The sequence below is a fragment of the Neltuma alba genome, unplaced genomic scaffold (assembly GCF_004799145.2).
Source record: "Neltuma alba isolate B1F8T4 unplaced genomic scaffold, ASM479914v2 tig00001562_pilon, whole genome shotgun sequence".
In the NCBI taxonomy this organism is placed as follows: Eukaryota; Viridiplantae; Streptophyta; class Magnoliopsida; order Fabales; family Fabaceae; genus Neltuma; species Neltuma alba.
This window is the reverse complement of record NW_021632512.1, coordinates 26,315-43,504: the sequence shown is the minus strand read 5'-3', so window position 1 is coordinate 43,504 and position 17,190 is coordinate 26,315. Positions and strand designations below refer to the sequence as shown.

The following is a 17,190-nucleotide window of genomic DNA, read 5'->3' as shown; positions in this document are numbered from 1 at the left end:
AATTTGACACTGATATTCAAAAACCAAATTGTATCTCAACTTCAAAACACGAAGAATCTCAGAAAAAGAAGTTTGAAGTTACTAAATCTCAAATGAAGTTTGGTGAAACACTTTAATAGGTTTTGACAATACTAGACTTGCAAATAACAACACATTTTTATTATAAAAAAAAATTGTTTGAGATTTAGTAATTTTAAACTTCTTTTTGTTTGATTCTCCCTTTAGAATATCATTATCAGATTTCTGAACATTAATCTCAGATTTTAAAATATTAGAGTAAAATTATTTAAGAACGTTTTGTCTTTTATTGAAATTTCTAAATATTTTGGTAATAAATGGAAATAAATTTACATTTTGGTCAAATGCTTTTGTCTTTCCGTGTGACATTAGCCACATTTTGCTCAAACATTTTCCCCCTATGTATGGGTATCTTCTTATTGAAAGATAATTCTATTCAAGGCATTATCAAGTACTAAATATAGACACATTCCTTAACGAGGATTCAAATATTGGTTCATCACGTCGTAAGATGTTCAAATGTTTTTGTATCTTCATATAATATCAGTGTACAACATCAATGTTGTTTTTTGGGAGAATTGCAATCATGTCTAAAAAAAACATAATTACTAAAAAGTCCCAATAACAACCTAAACAGCTTGTAATGACAAGTTTTATAATAAAAAAAATGATGATTTCTAACTTGTCATTGGGACTTGTTGGTAGTTATTTTTCTTTTTTGAGACTTCATTATAATTCTTCCTTATTTTTTTCGTCATAGTCACTTTGATTCAAGTTCAATAAAAGCTCAAGTTCCAACATAATAGCATCTTAGATTTTGTTTATACTTTTATTTCTGTTATTTTACCTTCAAGAAAAATGACATAAACAAAAAAAGTTGAAAATTGGAGAGCGCCGAAGCTAACTTTCATAATCACCATGTGGGTAGAAATTCCAAAATGAGATTTTAAAATCCAAGTTAACAAAAAAAACACATGTTCCTTATTTTTCAAAAAAAAAAATCCCAAGCCATGTTTTTGGGCAAATAGTGAAGGTGGGATTTGATCCTCCAATCACTTGCATGCTAAAATTAAAGATGACAATTAAGCCACCAAATTTTACTAATATCATAATATAAAAAATTATCTAAGTTAATTCGTTTGTTTTGACTACAGCTTATTCATAACTTTTATAGAGATATTGACTATATTTCATGAGCTGTTAATAATTTTCATCTAGTAAGTAGCAAAGCCAGTGATTATATGTCGTTTACAACTTTTGTACAAATATTTCTTAAATTTTGTTAACAAGGTCACTCTCAACAAGTCAGCCACAACTTGTATGTAGATGTTGACTACATTTCACTAACTATTAACAATTTTTGTTTATTAAGTAACAAAACCATTTTTTCACATCATTTACAACTTTTGTTTAGGTATTAATTACATTTCATTAACTATAGGGTCGGTCTTAATGAACCCTAACCTAAATGATTCGTGCCTGAAAAGCCTGCTTATCTTAAAGTAGCCCTAAAGTTGAAGCCCAGCCCTCAAATCTACATGTTTCGGTCTGGCCTACGGGCTTTAAACCCTTTCAAAATTTTTAATTTTTTTTTGTTTTTAAATAGACAAATATAAAATAAAATATCTCATAAAATTTCTAATTTAAATTATAAATATTAGCAAACTAAAGTTTCAAACTAAATTCAAATAACTAAAATTAAGTCAAATCCAATCGTTGCCTTGAACTCTTATAGAATGTATAGAAAAGTGATCCATGATCGCATATATGTTTTGGTATTTTTGTACTTATGTTACATCACGTATTTCATAAAGGATTAACATAGTTTTAAATAAATACTAGTTAAAGAAAAAAGTGAACAAATATAATTATCAAAGTAATTGAAATGCACCTAAAATGGAAAATAATATTATGATTTATGCGGGTTCAAAAACTCAGTTCTCAATTTTTTTTGGTATGAACAGATATTCTTCTATTAGAAACAATTTTATTCGAGATACTGTTAAATATTAAATGTGAATATGTCTCTCAATATAAATTCGAACAAATAGAATTAAAAGGACTCTATCTGTTTTACTGGCCCTATTTAAATGTGGACCAGCCACGCGGAACAACTAGCGGTGGGGGCCTATGTTGGGCTGCTCCAACAAAGGTTATTTCCGAAAATAATGCCCCGGCTTCAGGCCCAAAAGTTCAGGTATTCCAAACGATGTCGTTTAGGAGGGCGCGTAAGTACCCAAGCGAGAAACCCTAACAGGGATAAATATTTGCTCGACAGCTCTGTTGCTCTTCTCTGCAGCTGCTTCGCGTCCTCCACGGTTCTGTCTGCTTCAGCCATGGCTACTGCGAGGACTGTTAAGGACGTTTCGCCTCACGAGTTCGTCAAGGCCTACTCGGCTCATCTGAAGAGATCCGGCAAGGTGGGGGAATTTACAGCTTACTTCCTACCCTATTTCTTCTTTGTCTCAATGTTGTGCCAGATGGAATGTTTCTAACTGGTTGTACTTTTATACTTGTGTTTTATGTAGTTTTTCTCAAGTGTGTTTTTGAGATCTTGCTCATTTGATCTTATTGACGTGCTTTGTTTGGGTTTGTGGTCAATGCCGCACTGTTATGATTGACGCCGTGCTGTACTAACTAAATACTGTCTCAATGTTGTTCATTTTCTTCAATTGTTAACATTATATAATGGATGTTGTTGGAAAGGTTTGGCTAATTTTTGGTCATTGTGCTTCAAGCTTAGCACATGCGTGCGCTGTGTTTATTAATCAATTACAAGCTTTAGGCACAATGTCTTTTTAGATTGTATATATGTTTTGGTTAACTAGATTTGATATATCAGGAAATAAGATATGAGCCCGAAAGTGAAGCATGGTCAAGCTATTTAGTTTTGCTTGATTACATTATGCAGTGTACTGCTTTTGGGATTGGGTTGGTGCTCTTAATTCTTGAAGATGACATCAGTGAGGGATATCTCTCTATGATTTTTATTATTGTTTCACTCGGTTCAAATTTGGCTTCCTTACTGAATCTCTTTTTTCTTTGTGCTTGATTATAAATAGATGGAGCCTCCTGAGTGGATTGATTTGGTAAAGACTGCAAGATTTAAAGAATTGGCTCCATATGATCCTGATTGGTACTATATTAGGGCTGGTAAGTACTAAGTAAATATCCTTTTTCTTCGCACATTTATACTGCTAAAGTGTGCAAAGCACATTCTGATATCTGTACTTAATTATGCTTTTCTCCATTTCCTTTTGTATTTGCAATAACTTTTTGTGCTTAATTAATGCTGATTGCAGCCTCCATGGCCAGAAAAATCTACTTGAGAGGGGGCCTTGGTGTTGGTGCTTTCCAGAGAATCTATGGTGGGAGCAAGAGGAATGGTAGCCGTCCTCGTCATTTTTGTAAGAGCAGCGGTGCTATTGCTCGTCACATTCTTCATCAGCTGCAGGACATGAACATTGTTGAGGCCGACCCCAGTGGGTAAGGAAGAACTCTTTGACCTTTGTCATTTGCGAATCAATAGATGTATTGAAAGCTTATTTAAATTTCTCCTCTCTTTTTCTTTACATTTTCATGCACTGACAATGGTTGCATGTGTTGTAATCAAGCACGGGTCCGGTTAGGTTCATGCATCATTTTGATACCATCCACTACTATGATCTACTTTTATGCAATTGCATGAGCTTTATGTTAGGAAATTTGATTGATTGCTACTGCTTTGGTGGATTATAGATTATAGGTTATTGTCCGTTTTCTCTTTTTTGAAAGATTGTTTGTCTTATGAAATATTATTTACATTTACAGGATTTATATTTGCCTATTTTCCCCAAGTCATTATTTGAAGTAAATTGGACTCAAGAACCCAAACTTTGTAGAAATGACATTGAAAGACAAAAATAAAAATTGCTCAGAAGGACCATAGCTATCATTGTTGCCTACCAAAGTTACAACTCGTGTTTCACAAGGTTAATGCTTCCTGAAGTTACAAATCCAGTATGTCCTCGTAACACTTGGAAGACCACAGGATGACTTCAGGAAGCAATAGTGGTAACCCTGGCCTCTTAGAACTTTAATTTTTAAGATCCTTTGACTTGATTCCTATCAAGTTTAGCTCTTTCTTTTCTTATTCTTGGGGTTATTTTTGGCACTTTTCTATCTCGATCTCATGGTCTATATATGTTTGTAATAATTGCATGTTGGTCTAAAGTATTCTTGTGTAACAGGGGCAGAAGAATTACTTCTAATGGTCGGAGAGATCTTGACCAAGTCACTGGTCGGATTGTGGTAGCACCTTGATCTGTGAAACTGCTGATGGAGGCTAGCGTGTTCAATCCAGGTTTCATTTTTTCTTGGGAGTAATGTGACAGCAGATTGTTTGATGAGCAAATTTTGGTTACTAGCTTCTGAATTGTCTATTAAGTTGAACATATTTAATGTAATGTTTCTTTTGGTTTTCTAGATGACTTTCTCACTTCACTTTCTTACTTATTTCGTGTCCCATTTTCATCTTAACATTTCAATTGGTTTTGGATGTGGCTTACACTTGACATGGAAAGTTAAGAATCAGACGATTGTCAGCATAAATTTGCGGCTTTCTCTGTCAGCTATACGTCTCGTGCTCGTCCAAACCCGCCCGCTGAAGAACGCTCTTGTCAAACCAAGCGGTCAGCACTGAAGTAAATAAATATTAATCGAAGTTGGTTTAGTTCAATTCTCATTTACTTTTAATTTTTGCTTCAAGGACTTAAAATTTTTAAATTATGAGAGCATGACATGTAGGGCCGGTTTGGTTCAATTACAGGTCTTTTCAGATGGTGATATTATTTGGTATGTTTTCAATTACAAAAAGTTAAGATCATATTACCCTGAAGAAAGGTTCTTCAAACTCCTTCCCCATCGTTCTTCCTTTTCATGGCATCATCGTTAAAGCGAACGAGAGTCATCCATTAAAGCCAAACTAGAATCATCCATTGTATACGCCTAAATATAAAGGAAATCGCAGAATCGTATCAGGAATTGCTTCAAACCCAGAATTTTTTTTTTTTTTAATTGAACACTAATTAGAAAGGTCTATCATCTGAGGAATCTGAGAAGGAAATACGAAGGTGAAGAAATGACTATGACTTGCACAAACACTGTCGGTGTCAGAGATCCCATCAGCATCGGAGAAGAAATGGGTTAGTGAAGGTCCGGCGACGAGCATCATTGTGGCAAAAAGGAGGAAAACAAAGAAGAAAGCTCCGGTGAAAAAGTTGCTAGTCACCGCCTTGCTGATGTCGCTGCTGGTGGTGACCACGGTGGTGGGAGGGAGGGAGGGAGGGAGGGAGGGTCGGTGGTGGTGTGAGGGAGATGGTGATGTGAGAGAAATGACACGGCAATGTGGCATCTAGGGGCATCAAATGAAAGTTTGAGGGTAGGTTGTGTCATTTCAGTTTCAGATGTTTTGTAAAACAAGGATATAATTGACTTTCCAAAAAAAATTTGTGATTATCTTCCATAGGGTGTCCCTTCGAATCAAGATTGTAGCTTTTTGTGCAATCAGCTTTCCCATCCCTGGATAACGGGAACAATGTATCATCATGAAGAAATTATTATCCCTGTCTGCACTCTTGTCAACCACACAACTAATACTAGTGAACTCCTTAGCTCGCTTGGTTGTTGTGACTTTGAAAACCTTTGTACATATTTGTTAATATATTCTTTTCCATTAGAAAGAAAGAGAAAAATTAAAAAAAAAAAAAAACTGTTGAATTTCAAAATTCTAAATCAGTAATCAGGAATTACTATTAAAAATATGTTGTCATTTGTTTGTTGAGTGTAATATTTTTTTTACGAGTATAATAACCAATATTGATTTGAAATTTTAAAATTCAACAGTATTTTTTTTAGAATTTTTTCCCACAAAAAAAAAAGGCAACCAAACACATAGTTGTAATGCCGCTTCCCATTAGTCATTACTATTACCATTGATGCATTCCATTTCCATCTAACTAAACGACACGGCGACACCTTAAAGCTTGTCGTAGCTTTTAGGTGAACCATTGACGTTGAACTAAGAAAAGAGGCGTCTGCCAAAATGGTCTAGTCCATGAGCCTCAAAACTTGTGGGTTTGTTTGGTTTCTTGTTTTGATAACAATTTTTTGCTTTTAAAAACAGAAAACAAAAAAAAAAATTGTTTGATAATTTGTTTCTAGTTTATTGTTTTAGAAATCAAAAAACCAAAACAACTTTTACATGTTTTCTTCTCATTGTTTTTGTATTTTGTATTTTTTGTTTTGAAATTTTTTTCGAAATCTTCTTTTCTTTTCATCTACTATCTACCATTTATCATTACAAGCGACAACTATCATCTATCAAGTGTGGTTTTCTACTTTTTTTTTTTTCAGACATGATTTTTTTAAAAATTATTATCCAAACAAATTCTTTTATTTTTTGTTTTCAGAACTTATTCTTAAAAACAATTATAAAATTATTTTGAGAACAAGAAAACAAAAAACAAAAACAAACAGCCCCTGTTCGTTTCTGTTTTCTGTTTTTCCTATTTTAGGATAGTTTTATAAACTTTTTTTTTAAAATGAGTTTTGAAAAATATATATTTTGATAATTATTCTAAAAAAATACATTTTAAAATTAACTTGGAGAATTGATAGAAGGTGAGAGACAGAGGGGAGAGTGTAGCGATAATAAACGGAGACTTGGATTGGACAATTGATCAACAATGTAGAATAGTGCAAGAGACAAAGCAGGAATCCTGACCGTAAGTGAGAAGAAAAATTTTAAAAAATAACAAAATAGAGGGAAAAAATTAGAAATAGTAAAACATGTAAAAGTTGTTTGGATTCTTTTTTGTTTTCAAAAACATATTTCTATTTTTTTGTTTTACAAAATACTAAGTTAAAAATTAACAACGAAACAAGTTTTTTTGCTTTTAAAAACCAAAAAAATTATTTTTTAAAAACAAGGAAAAAAAGGGTCAATACAAATTTTGGTGGGTAATGTTAGTTCAGTAAGATGCTTTAAAATTAAATAGAAACCTGAAAGAGATAATGCACAAGCATTCTGTAATCACTGGCAATAAAGGCATGTTTCTAACCATAGCTTGTGTCCATGGCATAAAAGGTCAACTGTCTTTAAATAAAATTGAAGACAACACTTGTGATGATTAAATAATAAGTGCTGAAAAGAATACCCAAAAAAAAAAATTTTTTGAATGTTGAAAATTTTGTGCATTAATTATGGTCTCAATTGGAAGTTTTCATGATTTGGTTCGAATCAATACACATTAAGGGGAAAAAAAGAATCAATAAATATTCCATGTGCCACCCCCTTTTGAACTCAAATGAAAAATCAAAATGTGATGTAATTTTTGAAAACTAAGAAATTCAACAAAAAGAAGTTTTTATTTCAACTTTAAATGACCCAGTTCAAATATAGCCACTTTTCCACGCACAGTGCATTCGCTTGCCATCAGACAAGAGGTATACTTTTGGGTAGAATTAATGATACTGAATCTTTATAAAAAAAAAAATTTGATTAAATATTTTTGAAAGAACAAATTTTTTCTTTTAAAAGAATGCATTTGTGTGTAAAATTCTAAATGGATTCTGAAAAAAAATATATTGATTTTGGGTTTCAAGAATTTTTTATGAAAGGGTAAAGAACTTGATGTTATATTGCTCTATACTAAAAAAAACATATCTTAGTGATTTATATATTTTAAAAATAAAATTTAAAATTGGATCAAGATATGGAAAGTTTACAAAATAATCATTCGAAATACAATCACATCAAATTAACAAAATCTTTGCGAACAAAAAAGAGACAATATTCTTATTATCAAACATACGTGCATCATCCAGATTCGAGTCCCTCTGATTGAGGGAGCCCTCCTCGCATCACAACATATTATATATAATTTTTTTAAAAATTATAATGATTGATTCAAACAATCATCTTCAAAACTAATAATGTTAGCTTGAAATCTAGAGAATTAAAAAGAGATTTTGTAAAATTTGGAGAGAAAAAAAAACAAGGGTACTACTCCATTGCATACTCCATCTTCAATTTGTTTTCACAACGCGATAAATTAGACTTCAAATTTTCACTAAAAGATGTACCAATTACCTACTTTTAATATCCAATAGTATTTTGAATAGAATTGCTTTCACTAAAAACATACATGTGCCTATCAAGAAAATCTATCTTGAATATAATTTCTGGCATCCAAGATAATGATTGATTCAAACAATCATCTTCAAAACTAATAATGTTAGCTTGAAATCTAGAGAATTAAAAAGAGATTTTGTAAAATTTGAATAAAATTTGGGAAAAAAAAAACAAGGGTACTACTCCATTGCATACTCCATCTTCAATTAGACTTCAAATTTTCACTAAAAGATGTACCAATTACCCACTTTTGATGTCCAACAGTATTTTGAATAGAATTGTTTTCACTAAAAACATACATATGCCTATCAAGAAAATCTATCTTGAATATAATTTCTGGCATCCAACAAGAACTAATTAAAATTTTGATATTGAATTTTGTGTATATCAAAAAGAAGTAACTAAAACCCCCAAAAAATTACGCAATATGGATTGAAAAAATCAAACCAACTAGAAATGGTGTAAAAATCTAAATTGACTTAACTAATGATTTCGAACAATCTAAATTAATTTTTCTCCAATATAATTAACAACATTTTGTTTCCCATTTTCTGGGTTTCCAATATCATATCCTCACAAAGAAGACACTGAGCTCAGGGCCATGGTTGCCGTCCGGCATCATCATATAATAAGTCTCCGAGTCCTTCGATCCGATGACTCGCTCGAAATTCGCCCTCATGTACGATAGATCGCCGTCTTGTGGGTCCGCCATCTCGGCCGGCAGAACACCGACGCCGGTGGACACGGCATGAAGTAACTGCATGACGCTCAGGTCATCTTCGCTGGGCTCTCTATTCACACCATAACCATTTTTCTTGCCGTTGCAGAACAATGTCCATATTGGCTCGTCGATGATCTTCGTCTTCTCGTTCGGGCGCTTCTCGCATTCTAAGGCTATTCTCATAAGCCCCGTTCCCATGTCCTGAATCAGCTTCGACGTCGGAATGGCAAGTTCTAGAAGAAGAAACGGAAGGCACTTAGGGTTTTCCTGGAAAGCAAGGTTAATCCTGGCTTTCCGGTGTCCGAATAGGGTTCCGGTGACCCTAATCCCTCCGTGAATGTACTTGTCGGTTCCCTGGTGGCCTCCGGCGAGCGAGACCGGGAACTTGCATGATGACGGCGTGATGATCGGGAATGACCGGAAAACTGAACGGAACTTTCGGAATAGTTTGTGGGATTTTGTTTGCTGTTGTTTGATATTTGCTGGTTGTAAGGAGATAGCTGGTAGCCGGCTTGTTGCCGAATCTCTATCCGGCGTGAGGGAGGAGGCGATGGAGTTAGTATCCGCCGGTGAATCTCTTGGCAGCGCCGCTGATGGTGGCGCCATTAGATTATTCTGTGAAGTAGATAGAAATCAAGGAAGATCAATGAAATGACAAATGATCAAAGGAAGCTAGAAATGGGTTTATACGAAGAAAACAACTTTGTGGAAAGCACGTTTCGTCATTTATATATATACATACATACATATACATATACATATATATATATATATATATATCTATATAGAGGTTTGAAGACATGTCTGTGTTTTTCTATTTTTTTATTTGCTTTTATTTCATAGTACTGACTTTTAGTTAAGATTTCAGTTTAAGTTTAGGTTTAATACACATCAGGTTAATTAGTTCAGTTAAGTTCAAAAGATGAAGTATTTAGTTGAAGTATTTAGCTAAAAATAAGTAAATAAAAAGCTGGATTTATGGTTCATCATTTTTGGGATTGGTTTGTCATTTTGACCCCCCACAACTGGAAATAGAGAAAATTTAAATTAAAACTGTTAATTACCAGATTGTCTTTCAAAAGGAAAAAACAGAAACAAAGGATCTGTTTGATAATCTGTTTTCATGACAGTTTTAAAAAACTATTTTTTTAAAAAAGAATGTGTTTATGGTTATAACAAAAAGTTTTAAAATTTGTTACTCTAAAAAATTTTTTTATCCTTTAGTTTTTCATTTTAGATTTTTTTCCCAGTATGATGATCCAAACATATATTTTTTAATTTTTTTTGTTTTCCAAATTGTTTCTAAAATATTTCTCTACTAAATTGTTTTAAGTATGAAAAAATAGACTTCTCTTTTTTTTTTTCCCGGTACAAAAGATGTACTTCAGAGTTGACTATTTGATTCTGACATTAACCCCAATTATTTATTATTTAGACTTTGAACGCATTTTGATTTTTGTTTGCTTTCTTTCTAATGTATGGAGGGCCACCAACAGGATTCATGTTTTAAATTTTGGCCATATAGCCACGTTTCCGCCGGTAGAGGGATTTTTTTTCTGTTTCTTAACATTTCTTTTAAACCATCAAAAGCAATTCTTTTGGGAGATGATATTTTTCCCTCACAAGATACTTAAGTTTAGGAAAAATTGTTTTAAAAGACACTTAAATAGTCTAAACTATTATTTAATTTATTGAATTTGTTAAAGTCCTCATCATCAAGTCACATGATCTAAAGAGATATTTCAAAATTTTATAAAATGACTCTAACCGAGTCATGCTAGAGATCTGAACAAGAAAAACTTGGCGAATACCATTACAAAGTAGGAGATGATAAGTTATTTTTTATACTAAATCACCGTTAATCCTGATAGTTTCATCCTAACATAAAGTTATTAATTTAGAATGTAAATGTGTTAACTGCAAAATAAAAAACACGTTAATTTTTAACATTGTATTGTAATAAAGTTTTATTCAAAAACTTATTATAAGTATGTTATGACGATATAAAGTTATTAATTTAGAATTGAAATGTGTTTAATTTCAAGATTATATTACTTGTGATCAAATTTTATTCAAAGAAATGTATCATGAAAACAAAAGGTTGTGAATTTAGAAGTAAAATGTATTAATTATAAAATGAAACATATTATTTTTCATGTGTAGTATTGTGATCAAATTTTATTCAAAAACTTATTGTACCTATGTTTTGGAGACATAAAACTGTTAATTTAAAATTCAAACTTGTTAACTTTTTATGTTGATTTATGTCTCGTTTAATAAGAAGGTTTTTTTTTTCCCAATTGGGTTCGATTTTATATTTTTCCCTGTTGAGCCCAAAATGAGATTGTTTTTAATTATAAAAGTAACAATATATCATCATATTTATGCTTTGATAACTCTGTTTTATTGAATTATATACTTATACGTCAATGTTTTATTTACTTATGGATTAATGTCATCTTTATTCAAATATAACTCTTTTTAAGGTTGAATATGAATTTTTTTTCTTTTTAATCACGATTGCATTGAACCCAGTTCTACCACAATAACTACTTTCTCTACTGATTTAATTATTAGTCTAATTTTTATTACTTTGAATTGTACCAGGTTAAAAATAGAAAGAATTATTATGATGTTTCAAAGAATGAATGTAATCGCCGAAAATCTTACAATAATTGAGTAATTTGTAATAATAAGTTTTGAAGTTGAAAATAACACAAACATATTAAGAGGAGTTAAGTCTAGAGGAGGGGACTAATCCCTTCTAATGTAATGAACCAATGTTCGAATTCTCGCTGAGAGAAGTCCTCACATTTAATACCTAATAATGCTTTGAACAGGATTATATTTGATAAAAAAAACATACCTATGCTTTAAAAAAATAGAAAATGACCCAAAGCTATATCACTATTTCACTATCCTATTATTAAAACTTTTTTTTTTATGATTATACTATTATTTTCTTGGAACTCACCAAAATTCTTTCTTAAAATATCGTCTATGCTGGTGTAACAAAAGAATTCACAATCTTTTGCGATCCTATCGGGCTTTCTTACAATCCCATTTTTAAAACCCAAGTGCGTTTTGTGGCCCAGATTACGGAGCCGCCGAGAAGGCCTTGTGGGGCCAATTTCTTAGTCATTAAGATACACCCACGGGTGCTTAATCATTAGTAACTCATGTTAGGGAAAACCATATTGGAGGTACTTATACTTTTTTTCAATTTTCAATTTGATACCTATGTGTTTTTTGTTCTTAACTAAATCTTTATTTTTCCTCTATTAACATCATTAATCCTTATGTAGAGACTAAAAATATCAATAGAACAAAGTTATAAGAGCTAATGTTGTTAAAAAGATAAAATTAAATGTTTAATTAAAGGGAAAAAACACATAGGTACCAAATTAAAAATTGAGAGAAAGTATAGGTACCTTCAATATGGTTTTCCCCTCATGTTATTAATATAAAATTAACTTAACTGACTTGATGGATTGAAAAAACTAGTTAAATTAAGTACTACCTCCAGTCTTTAATATAAGATCTTATTTTATTTTTATTTTAGTCCTAAATATAGTGCTCCAAGCCACTTTGTCTCTCATATTTATGTATTTTTTTTAAGTTAGTCCTTCTAATAATGGTAGTTTTAGCTAATACACTTGATTAGCAAGGATATTTTAAAAAATATAACACCTATTTATTACAAATAACTAATTTAACTTATTTCCTTAATCTCCTCAAATTAGTCAACTACCTCTTATAATTAGAACTAGGGGTACTATTTATCAAAAATATATCTTGTATGTTTTAAATATCCTCTTAAATCAATTTGCATTATTAAAACTATTCCGTATAATTAATAAAGATATTTTTGGACAAAAAATTATAAATATGAATTGTGGTTTATGTTTAGAACAAAACTTAACTCTCAACTAAATTATCAATGGCAGAAGTTTAAAGCTGCAAGAATCTGGCCCTTTAATATAAGGTTTAGGGTTTTAGCAAAAGGGACAATATCAATTTTCTACCATTTAAATTCTAGAGACACTCATGAACTTTGTTCAACTTCCGTATCAAAAACAAATCAATCAAAAGCCCATATAATCCAAACATGTCAGATTTATTAAAAAGATAACTTTAATTTATCAAATGAATATAATAACTAAAACATCAGTTAATGACAAATAATTTCACTTTTTTGATAGTACCAATGACGGCAATAATTAAAATAGTGACAATTAATTTTATTTAGAGTATTTAGATCATTTTATAAATAAAAAAATTAATTTCAAAATAATCTCTAAAAACTTTATAGGAATCAAATCATTTCCAGTTCTTATATGTCTTTCTCCCTATGTATCTTGCAGACTCCAGAATCAGAAACCATCAATTTTAATTTTATATTATCGATCGTCTTATACAACTGCCATTCTTCTTTAGTGTTCAATTTGGATTTTTCTTTCATGTATCAGACTCCATTTGTTGTACAAGCAGCTTCATGATTGTTCTGGTTTTATACAACACCTTCCTAGACTGGTTTCTTCTGGGGAAAACAAATGACATCTTAAAATTAAAAAGAAAATTAAATCTATAGAGTTTTTTAAAAATAAAACAGTACTAACTTTTTATTATTAACTATTTGAATTAATTATTTATTGATTAGTATCGTAAGGATATTTTTATACAAAAATGATATTAAAAAAAGGCTTAAAATTTCAATATAAATCAATATTAACAGAGCGCCTTTTTTTTATAATAAAAACATAAAGAAAATGAAATTTTTTAGACATGTCCATGTAAAATTAGCAACAGAAGTCCCAATTTTTGAGATGACTAATACTAGAAATTTGAATCGAATGACACGCTAATATTAAAAGCAAATCAATCCATAATTCTTTTTTTTTTTTTTAAATATCATTCCTCAGTTTCTTATTTGGAGCTATAGTCGTAGCCTTCCAAGATACTAATATACTACTTCCGGTCTTTAATATAAGACCCTATTTGACATTTATTTTGGTTCTAAATATAAGACCTCAATTCATTTTGTTTCTCATATTTATATTTTTTTTCTAAAGTAGCCCTTCTAACAATAATAGTTCTAGTCAATATATTTAATTAGCGAAGATATTTTAGAAAAGATAACACATATTTAGAACAAATAACTAACTCAACTTATTTCCTTAATCTCCTCAAATTAGTTAACTAACTCTTATAATTAGGATCGGAGGTAGTATAATTGCAATAAAAGGGAAAGAGAGTTGGTTAGAGTTAGTCAATGGATCATTAAGCTTACAAACAAGAGGAATTATATATGGTTACAGTGTAATTAGGTAATAAGAAGAATGATGATGAGTTGAATGGAACATTTATCCATCCTTAATATAAGAATTACTTTTTTTAATTTGACTATATTAAGAAAAATAAATAAATTATCTAATTTTAATAAATTTAACTTGATCTCCATAAAATACTATTATATAATATTAGATTATATATATCACATTATCACTTAAATCAAGTTTGGTAAAATAAAAATTAAAAATTAAACAGATCGAAATTTTATATTTAAAATTAGGATGAATTTCCTAACTACCTCGTGTGGCAAAGGATGGGAGGAGTAGAATTCTTCTGTCTTGCTCTGCTCCTTTCTCCCTCTCTCTCTCTACAGCTAGCACTGCCAATCCTTAATTACTTAATTAAATAGAGGGCCTGAAGTTTATTACGTAACCCATGTTACCTCACCGGCTGCCGGTTAATAAATAACTGCAACTTGGTGGAAGCAAAATTATATCATTAAAATAAAAAAGAACATATATATTTAATTACCTTCATACAACCAAATCATCACACACACACACACACATATATATATATGAATAAGATATGCATTGCTTCAATTAGATTTAGATCACGGATATTTAAAGTTTTAATTAAATTTATAATTTTGTAAAGAAAAAGATATGGGTCAAGTTTCTGATCTATATTATGTCAAGTTTTCCGATCATATGTTCTTTTTTTGTTTCCTGTAAATTTATAATTAAATGCTATTTAATGTTAACATTTAAAAAATAAACCATATTGTCATGTATAATTAGAGAACTTAACATACTTATATAAATATTGTCTGCAAAAATAATTTTGTGTTTTAATGTGCAGTTAGCTATTCAGTCAAAACAAAATCCTTTATAAGAGTACGGAAATTCAAATCCCATTGGATCGCTATATAAAATAAGAAACCGCAATGCAAATCTGAAAGGAAAAGAAACGCATTATCATCGCTCCCTCCTCTCATTACAAAAGTCAAAACCTCATTTGTCGATCGCTTCTTTCTCTGTAACCATGGTGATCGCCGGCGCAAACAGTCCTACTGCGGCGTTGCTCTGTAGCCCGGGCATGGGCCATCTCATTCCGATCATCGAACTCGGAAAACACCTTCGCTCTCACCATTTCTCTGACGTCACTATCTTCGTCGTCTCCACCGATTTCTCAACCACACATTCACAAATTATCCAGCAAAGTTCAAACTTTCTTCAACCTTGCCTTCTTAACATCGTTATCCTCCCTCCTGTAAATATCTCCGGCCAACTCGGACCTGACTCCCCCATCGGAGCACGCATCAGTTTAGCAATGGAGAAGTCGCTGCCGCTTCTCCGTTCTGCGATCCTCTCAATGGAACGCCGGCCAACCGCCCTCATCGTCGATATGTTCAGTACAAATGCTTTGGCCATAGCACGTGACCTTGGGATGCTAAACTTCGTGTTTGTCACTTCCACGGCATGGCTTCTTGCAGTTACTGTGTATACTCCGGCCATCGATGAGGAAGCTCTAGATCGGCATCTGAAACACCGTGAACCACTCCGTATTCCGGGTTGTAAACCGGTTCGATTTGAGGACACACTCGAACCGTTACTGCTCCGGGGACAACCGGTGTTCGAGCAGTTTGTTCAAATGGGGGTTGACATTAGCCGAGCCGATGGGATTCTGGTGAACACGTGGGAAGATCTTGAGCCAGTAACGCTTCAAGCTTTGAGAGACAGTGAGAACGGTTTAGGAGGGATGATTCAGGGCACGATTTATCCAGTTGGACCGATAGTGAGAACCATCGAACCAGGAAGGAGCAGAAACAATGAAGTCTTGAATTGGCTTGATCGGCAACCACCAGAGTCAGTGCTATATGTCTCGTTCGGGAGTGGTGGGACCTTGTCGCCGGCACAAATGGCGGAGGTGGCATGGGGTTTGGAATTAAGTGAACAGAGATTCGTTTGGGTGGTCCGTTCGGCGAAGGAAAACGCAACAAATGGCGCATTTTTCAACGTGGAAAACGCCGGCGGTGACGATTTCTTGCCGGAGGGGTTCACTTGTAGGACGGAAAAGGTGGGACTTGTGGTCCCCAAGTGGGCTCAACAAGCAGAGATCCTAGCTCACCGTTCCGTCGGTGGATTCATGACACACTGTGGGTGGAACTCGACGGTGGAGGGGATCGTCACCGGTGGAGTTCCGATGATAGCGTGGCCGCTGTACGCCGAGCAGATGATGAACGCAACTATGTTGACGGAAGAGCTAGGGGTGGCTTTAAGGGTGAAGAAGATGGAGAAGGAATCATCAGTGGTTATTGATAGGCTGGAAATTCAGAAGCTAATAGGAAGATTAATGGTGGAAGAAGAAGGACGGTGTATGAGAGCCAGGGTTGAAGAGCTCAAGCATAGTGCAGAAATGGCGGTATCTGAGGCTGGATCGTCTTTTAAGTCTTTGAATAAACTGGCAAATTGCTGTGAAGTTCATCAGAAAACAAAAGTCTCCATTGTGTGAAAAGCTCATGCTATTACACCGATAAATTAGTCTCGTTATCAATCCAATGAAGAGTGTTAGATGCGTCAATCTAGTTGAATATTATTTTTATTTTTTATCGTTGGACATGAAACAAAAAAATAGTTAGATTTGTGCTAGTAACACTATTGTATTAGATTATAGGGAGAATGACCAAAAAAAAATTAAAAATTACTAAATCCCAAATCAAATTTGGTAACAACATTTTATTTGGTGTTGACAATACTAAATTTGCAAATGATAAAAAAATTTTGTTGGCATTCTTTATTTAGCATTTAAAAATTTTCAGCTTCTTTTTTTGTTATTTTTCCTAGATTATATGCAGTTTTGATACACAAATTTTCTAGCTTTTTCAAAGTTACATATGAAAATTATTGTATATTTTAATTACATTTTTTTATTCTAATCATATATTTCCTCCAATCCTATATATAAGCTTCAAATTTAGAAAGAG

General features: G+C 32.4%; 3 protein-coding genes across 3 annotated transcripts; 2 read left to right on the top strand and 1 right to left on the bottom strand.

The window, feature by feature from the left end:
* The first annotated feature begins 2,319 nt into the window (after positions 1–2,319).
* On the top strand, positions 2,320–4,608 carry LOC114759212 (40S ribosomal protein S19-1-like). Its single transcript, XM_028948340.1, has 4 exons — positions 2,320–2,438; positions 3,081–3,171; positions 3,321–3,504; positions 4,248–4,608. Exons 1-4 carry the CDS (start codon positions 2,355–2,357, stop codon positions 4,318–4,320), a joined length of 432 nt encoding a protein of 143 aa, XP_028804173.1. The 5' UTR covers positions 2,320–2,354; the 3' UTR covers positions 4,321–4,608.
* A 4,148-nt stretch (positions 4,609–8,756) lies between these two features.
* LOC114759100 (protein MIZU-KUSSEI 1-like) lies at positions 8,757–9,518 on the bottom strand. Its single transcript, XM_028948193.1, has one exon. It carries the CDS (start codon positions 9,516–9,518, stop codon positions 8,757–8,759), a length of 762 nt encoding a protein of 253 aa, XP_028804026.1.
* Positions 9,519–15,248: 5,730 nt separating this feature from the next.
* Positions 15,249–16,718, top strand: LOC114759090 (anthocyanidin 3-O-glucosyltransferase 5-like). The gene has a single exon (XM_028948188.1). It carries the CDS (start codon positions 15,249–15,251, stop codon positions 16,716–16,718), a length of 1,470 nt encoding a protein of 489 aa, XP_028804021.1.
* Positions 16,719–17,190: the final 472 nt, after the last annotated feature.